Below are 17,287 nucleotides of genomic sequence, written 5' to 3'. Positions count from 1 at the left end.
TGTATCAGTGACTTCTCTTGCACAGACAAGCTTCCAGGAATGCATTCATAAGCAACTGATTTTCAAATTTCTGCAAATATCAGTTTCATGGTTAAGTGCTGGTACATTACATACTGCATATAAACTATTCTAATACCAATCACTGCTCAAATGAAAGAAAGATCCACAAACTGGATATACCTGTGTATTAAGCAGCACCAATTAACACTGTAGTAAGTAAGAAAGATTAAAGTCTGGGTTTCGTGAGATTTTTTTAAACTCACTCTACTTCTTGCTTGGCTTCTGATCTTCTATGGAAACATTCACTTATTTAAAAAGGAAGTAAATTTTCTGTATAGCAAAGAAAAGTAAACCCTAGCAAGACACCTGGTTTTGTCACTGCCCATAGAATTCTATCATAATTGCAAATAGCATATTTAATCTAGAGGTTGAAGGTATTAATTTTGATTTTGGCCCTTTCATTCTAAACTTCTGATTAAAAAAAAAATTACATCTGGACTTACCAAACACCTCATATGCTTTAAATAGATTCATTAATGAAGTTCCAAATCCTGCGGATCAAGTATGCATTAATTTTACAGAAACGTGCACAGATACATTACAACCCGAGACTGAGAAAGCAAACCGTATTCTTCCCTGGGCAATCTGAGAATGGAACTTTTCTACAGAAAAAGCCCAAGCAAGATTACTGAAATGCCTAAGCAGAATACTTTCTGTTACTGGCTTTTAGTGTTTACATGTCTCCATCTTGGAATCTGGGACACTTCATCTACCTCCTTTTAGGACTGATCCTTTCTGAACAAAAGCCAGGTAACTTAAAAAGTTTTAGCACATGGGACAAAATGAAGACCCAGCTGATCTGAATAGGATCAGGAGGCATCATCACTTTAAGCCTTGAAATAGATCCATCAATGGAGTCCAGTCTTTTCCCAGAGGCAAAGAGAGAGGCAAATAGTTATTAGCCAGAACTCCTCTCAATCCGCATCACAGTAGAAGTGTCTCTGAAGACCAGAGCTTCTTTTCTGTCTTGATATACATATTTAGCCTTATATAGCAATCTGAGCCTACTCACTGTCTGACCAAAATAGCAGCAAACGGTCAACGGACATGTATCTCAGGGCTGTTTTGGTGTCCCGTATATTGAATGGCAGAGGGGGGCACTGGTAGCTTTTCACCTGTTCAAAACAGGTACTCTCAAGCCTTCAGAACTTTCCCGAGGGTCATGGACAAATACCAGGTTTTTAACAACGGCTGACAACATGGGAGCAGGATTTGTTCACCTTTCCTAAATGACCATATGTATCACTGACATTATTTAAGCTGCCTATTGGCAGAAACAGTAGTAGTATTTCTTTTACCAAGAATTCTCTGTGTGAAAACCTGCACTTTATTCAAAAACATTCTGTAAAGAGATAGTGTAATTATCTGTGTAATAAAACTTTAAGTCCTTTAATATGCTAGAGAACCCAATTGAAAACTACATATAAACACCACACTGTTTTAGAATCCAGAATGCTGAGATGATTAAAAATTCCTTTAAAACTGCAATACTCCATTAATTTCTTTTAAAATTTTCACACATTTATGAAGAATTAAGAGATGTGAAAGCTGAAATACAACATTATGACAACTGTTTGGATCAAAGTACATCACAAGCAGTAAAAGTCTGTTTCTTCCAATAAAGAAACTCCAACTGGTTCGGAAAATGTTGTATAATTACAATTAATTTTTTCCTTAGATAAAATAAACCTTAGATTAAATAATCCTTGGAGTTATAAGAATGCAATTCTAGCTAATCAACATTTGTGGGACAAAGATGTACATTTAAGAGCTGATAAAGACAAGGATCAAAACTTGCCATAGATTAGTTTGTAAAGACACATAATATTTTATATCACGTCTGATAAAACACATCGTGAACTCACCAGAAAAACCTATTGTCAGTGGTGTGCTCTTGCATGCTGCGGTGAGCATTGAGACTAAGATCTAAACTAACACCAGTTGCAGACCATGCAAAATAAAAGTTTCCTGAGTTCAAAACTTTGCGCACTTCTGAAATACGATCTTCATCTGCTGGATCAATTCGCAATGATATGAATTCGGTGGAAGTAACCCGAAAAACTTCAGAATCTTGAATCTTTCCCACAGACATGCATCCAGTTACCAGAACCAGATAATGTAACAATGTGTCTCCTGTAAAACCAGAAAAGACACAAGTAACAGAGTAAATCTTAGTGGGGTGTGAAGTCGATGTATTTATATTCTTAAATGCCCATGACCTGATCCCAATTTGGCCAAAATAGGTGCAAACAGAACAAATACCAAGAAGCCATTCTCAAATTCTACAGAAGTAAGGAAATACAAATAGAAGAAACCATGCTGAAAATAATAGGGATTGTGAAAATGGAAGTTATTTTTGTCTACGCTCACATTTCTGGCAGTGCTCCAAACTTATGAGTTACTCTACAAAGACGAAAAATAAAACAAGAAAGGAACACAGTTCCTGTCTGAAGATTCTGTGCTGTACAGTTTTACAGGAGCACCAGTATTTCTTTTCACAATTCAAAATTAAAATTTTAAATAATCTACTCACCAAGGTTTAGTCTTAGTACACCCAAGAGCCCATATGCATCCATTACTTTGGAGTAGGTACTCTTGATTGTATCTTTCTCTGCGGATGCTAGGAGAGAAAACAGAGCAGCTTGTGATGGAAAAGACTGTACACTATACCAGGAAAAATGAGTCCACTATAAACTGAAAATTAAAAAGATCACAGCAATAGTGCTGATGTGAAATTCCTGGAAAGAAACCAAAATGTATTAACATACATAATTTTAGAATGGAAAATGAGTATTTGATTTTATGACAAAGTAGCATCATGCTACTTGCATGGACTTGCAAAAACTCTAAGTAGTACTAAAGCAGAAAATTGGCATCTTTAACCTCATCATCTACTAATATGCAAAGCACCTAAAACACAGGTACATTATTTTCATGAGAATGCTCTTCTGTAATTAGTTAAAATTAGAGTAGTTTTAGATGCTGCTTTGTTCCAAAAAACATTATCCTCCTTCTCCAAGAATAAAACCATGAAGTGGCAGTACTATTTCCAGATACCTGAACTGCATTATCACACTGGTAGTTTAACCAGTTTTAGATATATTCCAAGCAAAGCAAAAGTTTTGCATGGCTACAAGATAATAGTATTTAAAAGCCATGTCTTAGACAAAGGAAAACACAATTTTCATAAACATTTTTGAAAATTTTTAAATTAGTAATATTTTAGAAAAAAATAAATCATATCTACCATTATTTATGCAGCAGGGGGTCGGTCTTCATGTACACTTTAGAACTTTCATCTGCACTTAAAACACAGGTGAACAAGCCTGACCACAGAGCCAGATGACAGGGATGCTGCAGAGCAGAAACGGGATCCCACTTGCCCTGAGCTTTTGTTCATGACTGTGACTGCAACTGAAGTGCAAAGACTGATAATTCCAGCTGTGCCACTGGATCCACTGGAATAGAGATTTCTGGGTCACTAAAGATCAGCACTTTCTCCCTCCTCTACGATAACCTGTTAGTTAATTTTCACTTCGACACTAAAAAACAGATTAACAATTTGACATAAAGAAAAGTGTAAATTTAAACACGTATTACTCTGGCATTCTACTGCACTCGATTTCACATTAAATATATTCTCTGGGGAAACTGCTATTGTGTGTCTTTCTAATGAGTATTCTCTAAGCTCAACATAGTTCTAGCTGTGCACAAGTCTATCCCTCTGTTAAAATGTTTTCCAGTTCTATTATTGAGGAAGTGGATCAAAGCCTCAATACAGATGAAGCAATTACTTAACTTCAGCCTGAAATTTAAGCTCATCCAATGTTTTATTAAATGCACTTTCAAAAAGCTTCTTTAACTATTTATGCTGATATACTGTATTCCTGTAATCCAGAAGCTGAAGATATAAAATGATAGCAGCATGATTCTTCCCAAAGTCATCATCCAGGATAAGTGTTATGAATCACAGCTAATCTAAACACCTGATTTACAGATAGGGATAATGATTTTGTCAGCACTGCCAAACCACGTTCTCAACTAGATCACCCTTAGCCTGGAAAGAACAACTTCTAAACATCAAAACCTGGTTCTTCCGATCAGTCTTCCCAGTAAGTATTTAATGTCAACGTACTTCTCTAAACTCAGCTTTCTGTAACCAGAAAACTGCCATGTTCTCCTTTCACATTCCAAAGTATCAATAGAAGATGAGATTTTGTTTCAAAGTAATGTATTTTTGCAGGATTTTTCTTAAGGGTGCCTGGCAGCATTTAATGACATTTCAAAACAACAGCTTTTCTGTCTTCTGGGGATTTATTTTATTTGTTCCATTGCACAGAATGCCCATTATTCTTGATAAGCCTTAGTAAGTAAATGCCCAAAATAAATTAACTCACTCAGAGTTTGCAGATTCTGATCTACAAAAAAGGCTACTGCTAGTAAAGCTGCAAAAGGTGGGGAAAACAAAACCACAAATGGAAATAGAAAAACTTACTACAGCTAGTCAATTTTTGTTCTTTTAATCAAACATCAACCAAAACCATCCAGGTTTCATGTCATGTGATTCAATTACATTATGCCTAATAGAGTGTGAACTCTGATCAAAGCTTTTCCCCATTAGAGTGTAAGTATTTTCTGTCTCTTATGTGGACTGCCTCATGCTAAACTACACTTTTCCTATCTGTTTTGGTGGCCAAGCTCCCCAGGAGAAAATGACAAATGTTCCACCACCTAGAAAGTTCAGTTCATCCGTCTTGCCTCTGGCCCATCCTCATCTAGCCCAGATTTCTGCGGCAGCCTCCTCAGAATCCGATTCTAGGTGCAAGATACATCTAAATGGCCCCATAACAGGGCAGCTGGATGTGGAGGAGCTTGTTCATTTGACCTCTACAGCTTAGCCGTAACATGCTTGTACCACCCCCCGTGAGGCACATCATGCCTACTGTGAGCTATGACTCTGTATTATACTTAAGTTCACAGCACAAGTTCTCCTTCGTTGAGGACGCCAGTTTGAACCTAGTAGTCAGCTTTCACGAAATGTGCAAGAATTCTGAGGCATTTACTCTCAGTCAGTGATGACTGGTATTGGTCAATGTAAAAAACTGTGAAAGGGATAAACAAATCGGTATCACACAAGCCTCCTTTCCTTAAGAAACCGAGCTAAAAAGAAAGCAGCAACAAAACTAGCACCAAGTGCAGAAAAGACAGCAGCTGACACTCATTCACGATCAATCCTACAGCACTGCATTGCTCTCTTCACTATCACAGAGGCATGAGACCCATGCTATGTAGTGATTTTTGGGTTGTTAACTGCATCAATACTCCAATTGCTTTCAGGATAAAGCATACTAAAGGACCTCCCGTGATCACTAGTGCTACAGCATGGAGGAAAACTATTTGTATTTTGTGACAACCAAGATGAAATCAGGACCAGGACACAGCTTCGCTGCACTCCTTCCCGTTTTCTTCCATTTGAACTGTCGGGGGCTCCCTGGGGCTGGTATCAGCTGGGGCTCCAGGGGCCGGCAGGGCAGGGCCTCACAGCCAGGGCTCATCCCACTGGGGGCAGCATCAGCCCCAGGCATCAGGCACCACAGTGGGGCTGTGGCCAGGCAGGGCTGCAGCCGGCTGGAGCCTGGCACCACTACAGCGTTGCAGGGCAGGGACCGACGGTCCCGGGCTGGGCTGAAATGGGGGCCTGGGGCTAGGGGAGGCGCTGGGGTGGGAAGGGACAGCGAGGGCTGGGGGTGCCCCCAGGGCCTGGACACGAACAGGCAGTAATACTATTAGAAGAGCATACAAGTGGCTGTAGTGGTTTATACCAAAAGTGTGGTTAGTTCAGTATTCTGTTACTGGTGGTGAAATAAATAAAAAAAAATAATAATAAAATAAAAAAAGAGAAAATCCCACCTAAGGAAGTGCATAAAAATAGGGTAACTTCTAAACATTTACAAGTCAAGAACCTCCTAAGCCAGTATCTCCATAACTACTAGCCACAGGAATTCCTTCCATTTATAGGAGATAAAAGAAAAGCAATCCTCCAGTCAGAGTAGATTCAGAGTGAAATCCATTACTGACTGCCTCTGCACATGAAATTTCCCATTTCTAGAGTTACCAAAAACCTAATGAAAAGCTGCTTCATTAAAAATCGACATCTGCCACCTTAGCCTTCATGCCAGCACCTACTGTACGGAGAACTTTTTTCTCATAAAAACTGAAGGGTCATAATGATGCTCACACTGCTTAAATTTGTGGGTTTCCATATCACTCAGTATCAGTGTAAAAAATGAGGAGAATCTGAACAGTTCCAGAGCGCATTATAAGTATTGCATTTAAGGGTTCCTTCTCTACCGATAAATTAAGTTTATCTCAGTTCCACAAGGATATATTCTCTCTCTCACTTCATTCAGTATGTACACAAAGTCATCAGATAAAGCTGGATACGCAAGAGGGCCTGAAATTACAAAAATACATGGCTGAGATCAAACTCTACAACATCTTATATCTACTGCATGCAAAGCCAACTTCCAGTTTCCTCTGTGACTAGATGAAGTTATCAACTTGGTGAACTGCAGCTTAGAAAAGTTAAAGCACAGCAAGGCTAAGATAAGCCGGACAGGAAGAGAAAGAACATTTCCAAGCCCATTTCCTCATTTCCTCTGTAACAGTCTTAGCAAATGGCAACATCTCTTCTCAGAACGGTAGGTTGGTCTGCAGCTGTGAGAACACTTCTGACTTTGATTTATGAACTTCGTATCTCAAAAAAAAAAAATGCAGCTAAGGTAAGTACACACTCAGAAAAACATGAAGTCCTAGGACTTCATGGTCCTAGGAATGAATCAGCCTACTTCTAGAGAAACAGACTTTTCTGTTTATTCATTTTTAAATAGTGGGAGGCAAGGAGATAAAATTGGGACTGTCTGAAAAAGTATAAAACTATGTCACTCACCAGGAAGAATGAGTTAAGACGCACAACTTCTGAGGGGAGAACTGAGCACCTGGGATGACAACTCTCATATAGAACATTGGAACTAACAGGTTTAAAATTATAACGGGTAGAGGCCCGTAATAAGGGCAATAACCAGTAGGCATACTGCAAGCATACATGTGTCTGTGTATAAAGTTGTACACAAAATATTATGAGGCAGTATTTCTTCTATTATTTTCTGTCAGTTGAGACAGTAAGCAGAACAGAAATTAAAAGCAGCTTCAGCCATTGAATCTAATTAGATGTAAGTCAATTTATTTCTAAAACAGAAATAATGATTTGCTATTTAGTAGTACAAAAAAAACCCAAAACCCCACAACATTTTTAGTGCATTCTTGTTGAAACCCAGTAGGCCTCATTTGTGGTATCAAGAGAAGAAGAAGAAAGTAACTTCAAGTCAATCTTTACTAAAAATTAATAGCTCATAGTATTTAAAAATTGTAATATCTCACTGTTTCAAGTTAAATCACTGACTCTCATGTAAAAGGTGACTAATTAAATTATTTTTAAAGGATTATGTGAGCCCTTTTGCTGTTACACAAGTGAAAGCTCATTAAAAATCCTATTTTCACAACAATTTGTTCAAAATTTATTCTGCTTAATTTCCAATAAAAAATGAGCTTGACAATTTTTACAAGAATTACAAAAGTAAGATCACATTAAAAGTTATCATTTAGGCTTTCTACAACTCCACTCCCTTCTTGGTAGGTTCCCAGGTGCCATGACAACACATCATGAGCGAGGGGCAACAATTCCCAGCTACAACATGGGACATTGAGACGAGCAGTATAAGACACACTCCTAAAATTGTGTGTAGTTCCTTCAGAAACAAGACTATTCTCATTTAAGTTAGAAGAGCAAAAGAGAAAAAAAAAATCATACTACTGACACTTTCCAAAGTTTAAATCTAAAAGTTTTATGAATTATTTTACACAGCTTGTTTTTGCACTTTAAAGATTGAGGTCTTCGAGCTTTTTCTCAAATTAGGAAAGTTAAGAAACTTCCTGTATTTAAATTAAAGACAACACTTTAATATTACCACATAGGTGAGAGATTAAAATCAATTATGAGAGTGGAGTTACCACTTCAGCTTAGAAATCAACCAATCGAAGGACCATCTCCGAGTTACTTTCAATATTTTTTTTGTTTAATGAAGTGAAGTAACAGATGCATAGAAAACTGGAAGACAGCTATTTAAATCGGCCATGTCATCTGATTTGTACTTTGCATTAATTAGGGTAATTTTTTTTCATTCTATTTGCACAGTTTGGATTATGAGATATCATTATTCACTCTACAGAGACATTTAGATGTTACCATAATCTACAGACATCTTAACACTGAGGGGAAGAACCCCCAAATAGCAAATCACATCTACTGAAAAAAAATCAGGTTTTACTTCCAGATGCTAGCAATTACATTTAAATACTACACACCAGTAAAATTACCATTTGGAACAAAAAAACCGTAACAGATGAGCAAATAAAAGGTATGGTTGCTTCAATACAGTTTTTCAGTACTATGCAAATTTACTATCATTACTTCACAAAATGTATTTTTTCAACTAATATCACTGAAGAGGGGACAAAAAACAAACCAAGAAATAAAAGCGTTAAATACAGCTGATCTACATAACAGCCTAAAAGTACTTGTTTTGCATCAAATTTGGGTTTTTTTGGCCCAGTTATATGTTCACAGTTGAAAACAAAAAACAATAGCACTAGTAATCTATAAAGATATTTTTCTAATACTGAATACTTTAATTAAAGTACAAAAAATATGAAAATGCCTGAAATGCATGAAAAAGCCTACTGCTGCAATATTGTCTGTACAAACCAGTTCAATGCAGATTAATTTGCAAAACTGCACAATTATATAACTTTCAAATTAAACAGGTGATAGCATGCACAAAAGTTACCAAATTATCTCAAATTTAGGAATGATAATTAGTTTTTTGAAAATGATGCCTGGTAACTCCAGAAATATGTAAACTGGGCTTCTTAGCAGACATATAATTAGCAAAAGCTATCATTTGCAGGATATCTAATAAGGCTAAAACAAGACCTTTACTATCACCCTTGTGCCAGCATAGGAAGGAAAATTTACTGAATTCAAAAGGGATTGCATAAAGAAAATTATATGTTCCCACTGAAATCCCTTCTTAAACTCATAGAAAGGACAGGGGTATAGATACAGATTGGCCTTTACTACTGCTGTAAAGCTAGTCTGCCCAAGAGTCTGAAAGGTTTTTTTGCCTTCTGTTATGAGCAACCTTCTTTCTAATGTTTCCAGAACTGTGGACCAAATTCTTCTAGCTCCATCATGCCATTCAGAGAGGTTATATTCCTCTCAGACAAAGGTTATTGCCTCCACCAATCTGCTGGAAGAATTCTTACTGTAAGCACTGCCTGAACTTTTCAGAGTGCGCTAGGCTAGCATATGTCATCTTCTGTTTTGTCTGAAATGCTTGGAAAGTGATCAGCTGAGCTTCTCCACAGCAGATTTGGAAAAAAAAAATGTAAATTGTGGCAGAATTCTGGGAAAGGCACCTGATGACAGGAGGACAGACAACAACAACTTCTTCCTCCGGCACGGCTGTTCTCAGCAGCCACTGCAGCTGTGAGCCTTCTCTGAGGCTTCTGAAGTGTTTTAAAGATACTGTTTAAAGGGAAGGTGTAGTCCGGAAGATGACACTTTGTCAAAACAGTAATAACGAAGGGAGGGAGAAACTGCTGCTTGCCATTGCATCCTAGTCCTCTCATACTGCCACATGTGATTAGCTTCAGACGACTGAAATATTACATCATAACACACTCACAAATTTTTTCTACCACAGTCTGCATTTGACCTTTCCTCTTTCACATAAAATCTGTTTCCAGAGGATAGATTACCTCTTGAAGAGTTTTAACTCTTAATATTATTGTACATTTCTAAAGAGATGTATATAAACAAGAAAACATTTATAATAAGCTTAAGTCCATCGTGAAAAAATGCCATGTAGATTTTTTTTTTTTAAATCTTCTCCCCCTATTAAGGGGATGCAGTTCCACTCAAAACTCAGGATAAACATTATTTCAGCAAAGACTTCACACAGTGGTGGGTTAGTAGTGGTTGCAGCAAGCAGCATTGAAGAAAAGAATTCTTGTTGCAAATATACCTTCCTTAATGATGTACATAGAGCATGTGCTCAACAAATATATCTGTCAGTATGTTTCTTTTTTGGGAATCTAGCTTTCCTACAATATCATATTAAGTTAAAGTCTCTTGCAAAATGATGATATCCAGTCTTACAGTTTGGATAAATGTAGCATATTTGCTATTTTCTCCCCCCCCGAAATGCAGTGCTGAAGAATTTTCATTTTAAAATAATTTATTTTTAAGTGGAGTATGCATGGGTGATAAGAGTAGTGTTGCTAAAATTGACCACAATTCCAGGGTATCTGCTGCACATGTGTGTTATTATCCAGTTGTCTCCTAACAGCTCTTACTTTATCTAGCTCTACAGAAAGCTCAGGGTGGGCAGCGTGCCCTTTCCTGTTCACACCTGCTCTCTTCTCAGCTTTGACACAAGACACAAGGACGTGCATGAAACTCCAGCTCTCTTCACTAAGGCCCCACTGTTTTGCCAGATGACAGAACCTTCTCCTTTCCTCACTGCAGGGAACAGAAGTAAAGACAGCTTCCCACTCGTTTCATTATGACTCACTGGAGAGGTGCAGGGAGAGAGAACACCCTCCTGTTCAGTCAATGAATTGTTGGACGGTAGAGATACCTCATTATAAACTCCTATTTCAAAAACAAAACAAAACAAAAACTTGTATACTTTATATGCTAAATAAAAATATAGATCCAGGACATCCTGCAACTATACTATAAACAAAGAAGCAATAAAGCGGCTGACATTTAAAACTAAACGCTCTGACAAGGCCTTGAGGAAAAGTATTTTGGCAAGATCCCTTCAGACTTTAATATCTTGGCTAACCCAATACTGAGCTGATAAAAGCAGTAATAAATATATAAAGGCAAGTGAAGTATTTCTCTGATACGCAAGCAGAATAGAAAACACTTGCAACAGAAGAATGGCTTGGACTGCTTCCATTTTATGACTGAATGGTTACGCAACAGTAACTACTACGAACTATCCCGTCTACCCTCTTCCTTCCTTCCATTCTACTTCGTTGACTTGAGTAACACATTCAGTGCAAATACAATATGCACTGAACATCACACAGTATGTGATCTGTATAGGATTTCATACAGAGACCCAATTAAAACCTCTGAATCATCCTGCAATGCTTCATTGAAGATAAAGGGAATGAAGGTTAATACTGTTATCCTTCCCCCGGCAAAATGACAAATGGACTTCCTTTAAGATGACATCTGAAGGATCAGTAAGCCTTCAGCAGTCCTTTCTCTTAGTCCAGTTCAAATCCAAATTTCTGTACATGCATGCCCCAAAAGATGTAGTTCAATAAGGCTCTCAGAACTGAACCATATGAATTGCTTTTAATGCTAAAGTGTATTTCATTAGCATATGCAAAGTGTTACACATTCTACATATACCTAAAAGTTATTATCGTGCGTAAGGGTAAACACCTTCATTTTATCTTCAGTGTTTATTAAAGTCTTTTGAAAATTGCTTAACAGCTTGAGATGAGTATTGCTAGTTTTTTTGAGCCTAAAAAGCATTACCATGATCGGCAAAAAATATAGCATGTCTTTAATAGTCTGTAGTGATACCGTACTGAATTTGAACATACTTGATCTGACCGCCTTTCTATCTATGTAGACAAATTTTACAAACATCTTGGGAATTTTCCCAAAGGGCCAGTCTTTCATTAACTTTGAAGTTAGGTTTGTACAAATATCCAGAGGTTTGCGAGGCTTGACTAGAATCTTCTGAAAAGTTTCTGTAGCATGACTAAAGAGATGGAGAAGTAGCATTTACAAAACATCTCCAGCACCATTAATTCTGCTCCTTTAAGTATGTATTAAAAGGAATATATTTCAGGAGCTAACAGTAAGTAGAAGAAAAACCTCTGAGCAAGAGGACTCTACCCTTCTTCTGTCAGTTCAAGGTGATTTGAGAGAGTGATGATTGATCTTTCAACCATAAAAAAAAACCAACAACAACAAAACCCCCACATGATTCGGTGCCTAAAGAGTTTATGTGCAAACAAGAAATTAAAGCAAACCAACACAAGACAATATGCATTAGGAAAATAAGCCCATTTACCAGATGGAAAGAGAGATGCAGTTTACAAGTGAAGGTTACTGAAAATAATATTCAGGAAAATTACTTATAGCTAAGTATGCATATTTACCCAGTTGTAACATGCCAATTAAAATACCAAGGATAAACACACTATTACTAGTACAGGAAAGAGACTTGAGAAGTTCCTCTGGGTTCTGACTCCTCTGCCTGGTAACAATATGAGGCATAGAAGAGGGCTAGAACTTCAATATGGTTACAGATTTTGAATTTTTAGAGAATGTTTACCAAGGTACCTTCAGTGATGTAAGTCATAGTATAAGAAGTGATTAACTTGCTTTCTTTATTGAGCTTAACTTTCAGGAATAAGTTATTTTCAACATATTGCTCACTAAGGAACTTAAACATCTGCATTAATTACTAAATACATATTAAAATACAATTCTCCACAATTCTTCAAAACATTCTTCCCTTGCTTATGTATTTCACTACAACTGTTCACTAGTCTTACGACTGGACACTTGCTCACAACCCACTGCCCACTACACAATGCCTTTAAAATACTGCTGGCAAAGTCAACCAGATTACCTAGATAAGCAGTAAAGAAGCTGTAACAGGAAAAAATAATCCTTAAAAGACAGGAGAAAAACACTCGGGTATGTTTTTCACCTGGATAATCATAGATGTTAATTATCGCCATTACGTGAACCATGCTGGTATGTCCCATCACTACGCCTCTAACAGTTAATCATAGTTAGTTCAAATCACACATTAACTAAGGTGCAGATTAAGCTGTATGCTAGAGAGCATTTGCTTGTAAGAGCCTGTCCACTACAGATGACTCTGTAGCCCGACTTCTTAAGCACTTTACACAGGACACAGGGAGAGCCACATGCCTTAGGAAAGACTATGCCACAGCCAAGGAGCACACTCACGTCTAGAAGAGCCAACAGCAAACACTGAAGAAAGGAAATGCAACTTGAATCCCGCTCTTCTTTGAAACTCACATTTCTGAGTCTTGTAAGAGTAGTCGGGCAGTGGGTTAGGCCCTCACACATGAAGTAGGGAATTCTATGATCAATCCCTGCTGTCAGAACCGTTAAAGTTATATGCAGTAATAATAGTTTCCTGTGTTTTATCCAGTCATAGGGTAGGAATTATATCCTGGGATTTACCCTTCTCAGGTGTATACCTAACCATGGGACTTTTCCACTTTCAGCCTAATGAACCCTAGAATTTTTGTAGCACAGCGCTAGATCTTCTTAAGAACGCACTCCCCATTCAGCCCACTTCATAATCTCAAGGCAAGAGCACCTTTCTGAGAGGCTGATCTTTGAGCCCCCTCAGACTTCAGGCAGTGAATCAAGTCTCCCATTTTCTGAGCATGCTAAGCTAGAAAACCATGAACAGGCATCAGAATTGATTCATCGAAAAGTTACTGATTCAAAAAAATACAACCACAGTACCTCAGCCTTCTATAAAGGACAAATGCAAGCCTGGAAACCCCTTTGCAATCAAGTGTTCAGACTTTCTTACTGAAAAATACAAACCAAACTATGTTTTAAAACCTTAACTATTTGATAGTTCTATTCTGCACTTTTCATTTTAGCATCCTCCACCAAATGTGACTTACAAAAAAGTTTTAAAGCACAAGAATTTATTAGAAACATTTAACACAGTCATCACTGAAAACGTAAAAATGACTCTGCAATGCTGAACACCTTACTCCAAATATTTACTCATTTTATTACCAGATGAACTAATACACAAAGAGTCTGGTGATGGGTTAAAAAAAAATACAGGGACAAAATAAAGCTAGAACTTAAAAAGCCACCAAAAAGTCATCACACAAAATGAGATAAAAAAATTAAGATAATATACCATTTAAAAACATAGAACTTTTTATTATGAAGTACAACATATAGAATTTGCTTTTCACCGAGCTGTCATGTATTCAGAGAAAGTTGTTCTGAACCAAATGCACAAACAGATGTTGATGGATCTTATTAGCAGAAGAAAATTTAGCATACATGAAAAAATATGTTGATGAAATTTAATTAAAAAGAGTAAAATTCTCTCTCAACAGATAAAGATATGAAATTGTCTTTTCATTTAAAGCAGAAGCCTTACCATTAGCAGTTAAGAAAACAGAATAGTTGTTTCTTCTTTATATTCCATAAATAAAAAAGACACAGCTTACAAAATGTCAAGTCAGCCAACTTTTTACATTGTAGCTATCAAAACATATCAACTTACAGAGTACAGCCACAGCTCCAGATTCAAACATGAGACATTCTTCTCTGTTTCTGGTTTCCACTATCACACTGAATGGAGGTGGATCCAGCTTGTGATAGACACGGTATCCTTTACTGAAAGCCATTTTGCCTTTCTCAGAGGCTGCCCTGTCCAACACAAGATGATGTTAGTGAAAGCTTCTTGTGCTTCCAGATACCTTCTGCAAAGCAGGTCTGACTTCCATCCTTTCCTAAGAAATGTATGGGTTTAACATAAAAAAGGTATCACACTCATTCTTTTTACCTGATGAGTCTTTTTTTTTTAATCACATATTTCAAGTGTATATAAGGAATATTTAAAGACAACATAACCATATTTCAAAAATGTAATTACTCAGATATAAATAAACCCCAGAAGGCTTATTTAAAAGCTTCTCTGAGAGAACCAGAATTTCTTCCACAATATTTAATAAATATGATTTTTTTAGAAAAACAGAAAACACTATTCGCCTGTAGTCACCACAAGCACATAACAACTGTCTTACTCATAAGCTAAATGTTGAATGAAGAGGATCAGAAGCCTGGGCAGGCTTCAAATCTATGAAGTATTTTACTGATTCCGACCTTGTATAAAAGGACAGTGTAGCTTAAATACGAAAGCTGTTAAGAGGTTTTAAAAGATCAAACAGAAATGTTAACCTGCTGTTGTTGTTATAATGAAAGCAGGGTTTTGTTCGGATTTGAACCCTCCCCTGCAGCGGCCAATGAATGAAACATTGCAGTATTGTACTAGCGAAACTGCCTAAAAGCCCTTAACGTAAGATCTTCCTTTAAAATAAAAAGGGAAAAGAAGAAACTATAAACAAGAGAGAGACTGGGCAAATTTTAAGGGCTTAGGCTAAGAAAATACACAAGGAGCCAACTTTTAAGGGATTAAGCTGAGAAAAGATATGACGAAGGGAGGTTTTCGCTGGAAGCCGCGAGCGGGTTTCCTCCCTTGTTCCTTCACTCGAGCTCAGTGTCGGTAACCCCCGGCGCTGACAGCGACACGGACTTTATACCTCCAACACAGAACATGCCACCCCCCCCTGCCCCGGCCCCGCCGCCCTTCCCCGGCGGGCGGGAGGGACGGGGACACCAGCCGCCGCCGCCGCCGCCGGGGTCCCACCGTCCGGCCACAGGGCGCCGCGGAGCCGGGCACCGTGCCGCGCAGGGAGGCGAGGCGAGGTGAGGCGCGCCGGCCCCCGCCCGGTGCCCCCGCCGCGCTCACAGAGCCGCCTCCATCTTGTCTGCCGTCGCCGGCGCCCCCGCGGCCCCCTCCGCCCCACAGCGGCGGCAGCCGGGCCGGCTCCGCCGCGCGCTCACGGGCGCGCTCCCCCCCCCCGCCGCCGGCGCTGCCGCCCGCGCCCCCGAGCCGCAGCGGGCCCAGCGCCCCCCTCACCGGCCGCGTCACCGGCCGCCACCGCCCGCTCCGCGCCGCTCCGTGCCGCGGGAGCCGGCGGCACCTCACTTCCGCTCCGGCCCCGCCGTCCCTTCCGCATTGCGCCTCCCGCGGCCGGAAGTCGGCAGAGGGCGTGGAGGGGGCCGGCAAAGGGAGGGAGGGCTGGCGCGCGGGCGGCCGTTGCGGCGCAGCCCCGCGCAGCGCGGCGGCAGTGGCCGCCGCCCCCCCGCGGCCGCCGCGCCAGCCGCGGAGGCAGGTGTGTGGAGGGAAGGTTTGCTGAGGCGTGCTGAACACGGGAGCCGCTCCGGCGGGCTGCTCTGTCCTTACCTCCTTCCCTAGCGGCTCCGCTCCTGGCCGTCGTCACCGCGGTGCTTTCCTGTGTCGGCTCGCAGCCCCCAGCCTCGGGCCTCGTGTGTTGGCAGTGCGGAGAGCTGCTGCTTGAGACGCCACGGTAGGAGCAGCGGTATCGAGCTAGATGGAGCCTTTGTCAGACCTGCGCCTTTGTGAGTGACATCCCTTGTGAGGGCCCTGTGCCCTCTAAATCAGGGGCGGGCTAAACCTATACAGGGCATTACCAAGCACAGTGCCTTCTGGGCAAGCCCTGCCTTCAGCGTGGTGGTTCAGCCTGACGAAACATAGCCTCTCAGGAAAAACTAACTAGAGAGCCCTTTGGAGAAATTGTTCTTTTGCATTGGCTTATGGCAGTGCTGGATTGCCAACGTTAAAGTTGAAAAAGGACCATGCTGTGGCTTCATAGATTATGTTGAAACACGATCAGACCTCAGCCCCTGTTGTGCGTTTATTAGAGATGCAGCAGGGAGAAAAATGTTACAGATAAGCTCGTGAGTAGCAATGCAAATAGAAAAACCTCCTTGCACAAAATGTGCATTGGGCACAGAAGTATCAGTGCCAATGCTCACCAAGCACTGTGGGTAGGGTAGGAACACTGAATCGTGGCTAAAGCCTGCCTTTTCCTAACAGGCTTCAAAAGTTTTAGTACAGACATAAAACATTTCTTTGGAAATTTCCATCCAGCCTCTGCAGCCTTTAAGTGGAGAAGGAGTACTGCTTCACTCTATTATGTTGCTGATACGTTACAAGCTGCTGAGGAGATGATAGAAAGCAGACTTGAGAGCCATGCTAAAATCAAGAGAAGTGGGCTGCTCTGTGCTTCAGACAAGGCTGAGGCCAGGATGGAAGTTTGAATGGAGAGCTGAGGTAGAAAAAAATCAGAAAAACTGTTAGAAACTCCCTTCACTGAGACTATTATTTGGAGTTTGAAGAATACGCATAAATGGAAGTGAGTGAAATACTGTAACTATCTACCCTAGAGTCAGAATCACAGAATGGTT

General features: G+C 39.7%; 1 protein-coding gene across 3 annotated transcripts in view; it reads right to left on the bottom strand.

The window, feature by feature from the left end:
- The window catches only part of SYNJ1 (synaptojanin 1), a 69,088-nt gene extending 53,101 nt beyond the window's left edge, over window positions 1–15,987 (bottom strand). For 2 of the 3 annotated variants that reach the window (XM_067299268.1, XM_067299276.1), the window contains exons 1-3: window positions 14,517–14,784; window positions 2,594–2,680; window positions 1,926–2,193 (exon numbers count right to left, since the gene is read on the bottom strand). In XM_067299268.1, the coding sequence (XP_067155369.1) occupies window positions 1,926–2,193; window positions 2,594–2,680; window positions 14,517–14,640 (479 nt within the window). In that variant the 5' untranslated portion in view covers window positions 14,641–14,784. Of the gene's footprint in view, window positions 1–1,925; window positions 2,194–2,593; window positions 2,681–14,516; window positions 14,785–15,935 lie in introns of those variants that run through there. The other variant, XM_067299261.1, reaches the window with a different exon arrangement.
- Window positions 15,988–17,287: the final 1,300 nt, after the last annotated feature.

The sequence above is a fragment of the Apteryx mantelli genome, chromosome 1 (assembly GCF_036417845.1).
Source record: "Apteryx mantelli isolate bAptMan1 chromosome 1, bAptMan1.hap1, whole genome shotgun sequence".
NCBI lineage: Eukaryota > Metazoa > Chordata > Aves > Apterygiformes > Apterygidae > Apteryx > Apteryx mantelli.
The sequence above is the reverse complement of the archived record's forward strand: the minus strand, read 5'-3'. Positions and strand labels throughout refer to the sequence as shown.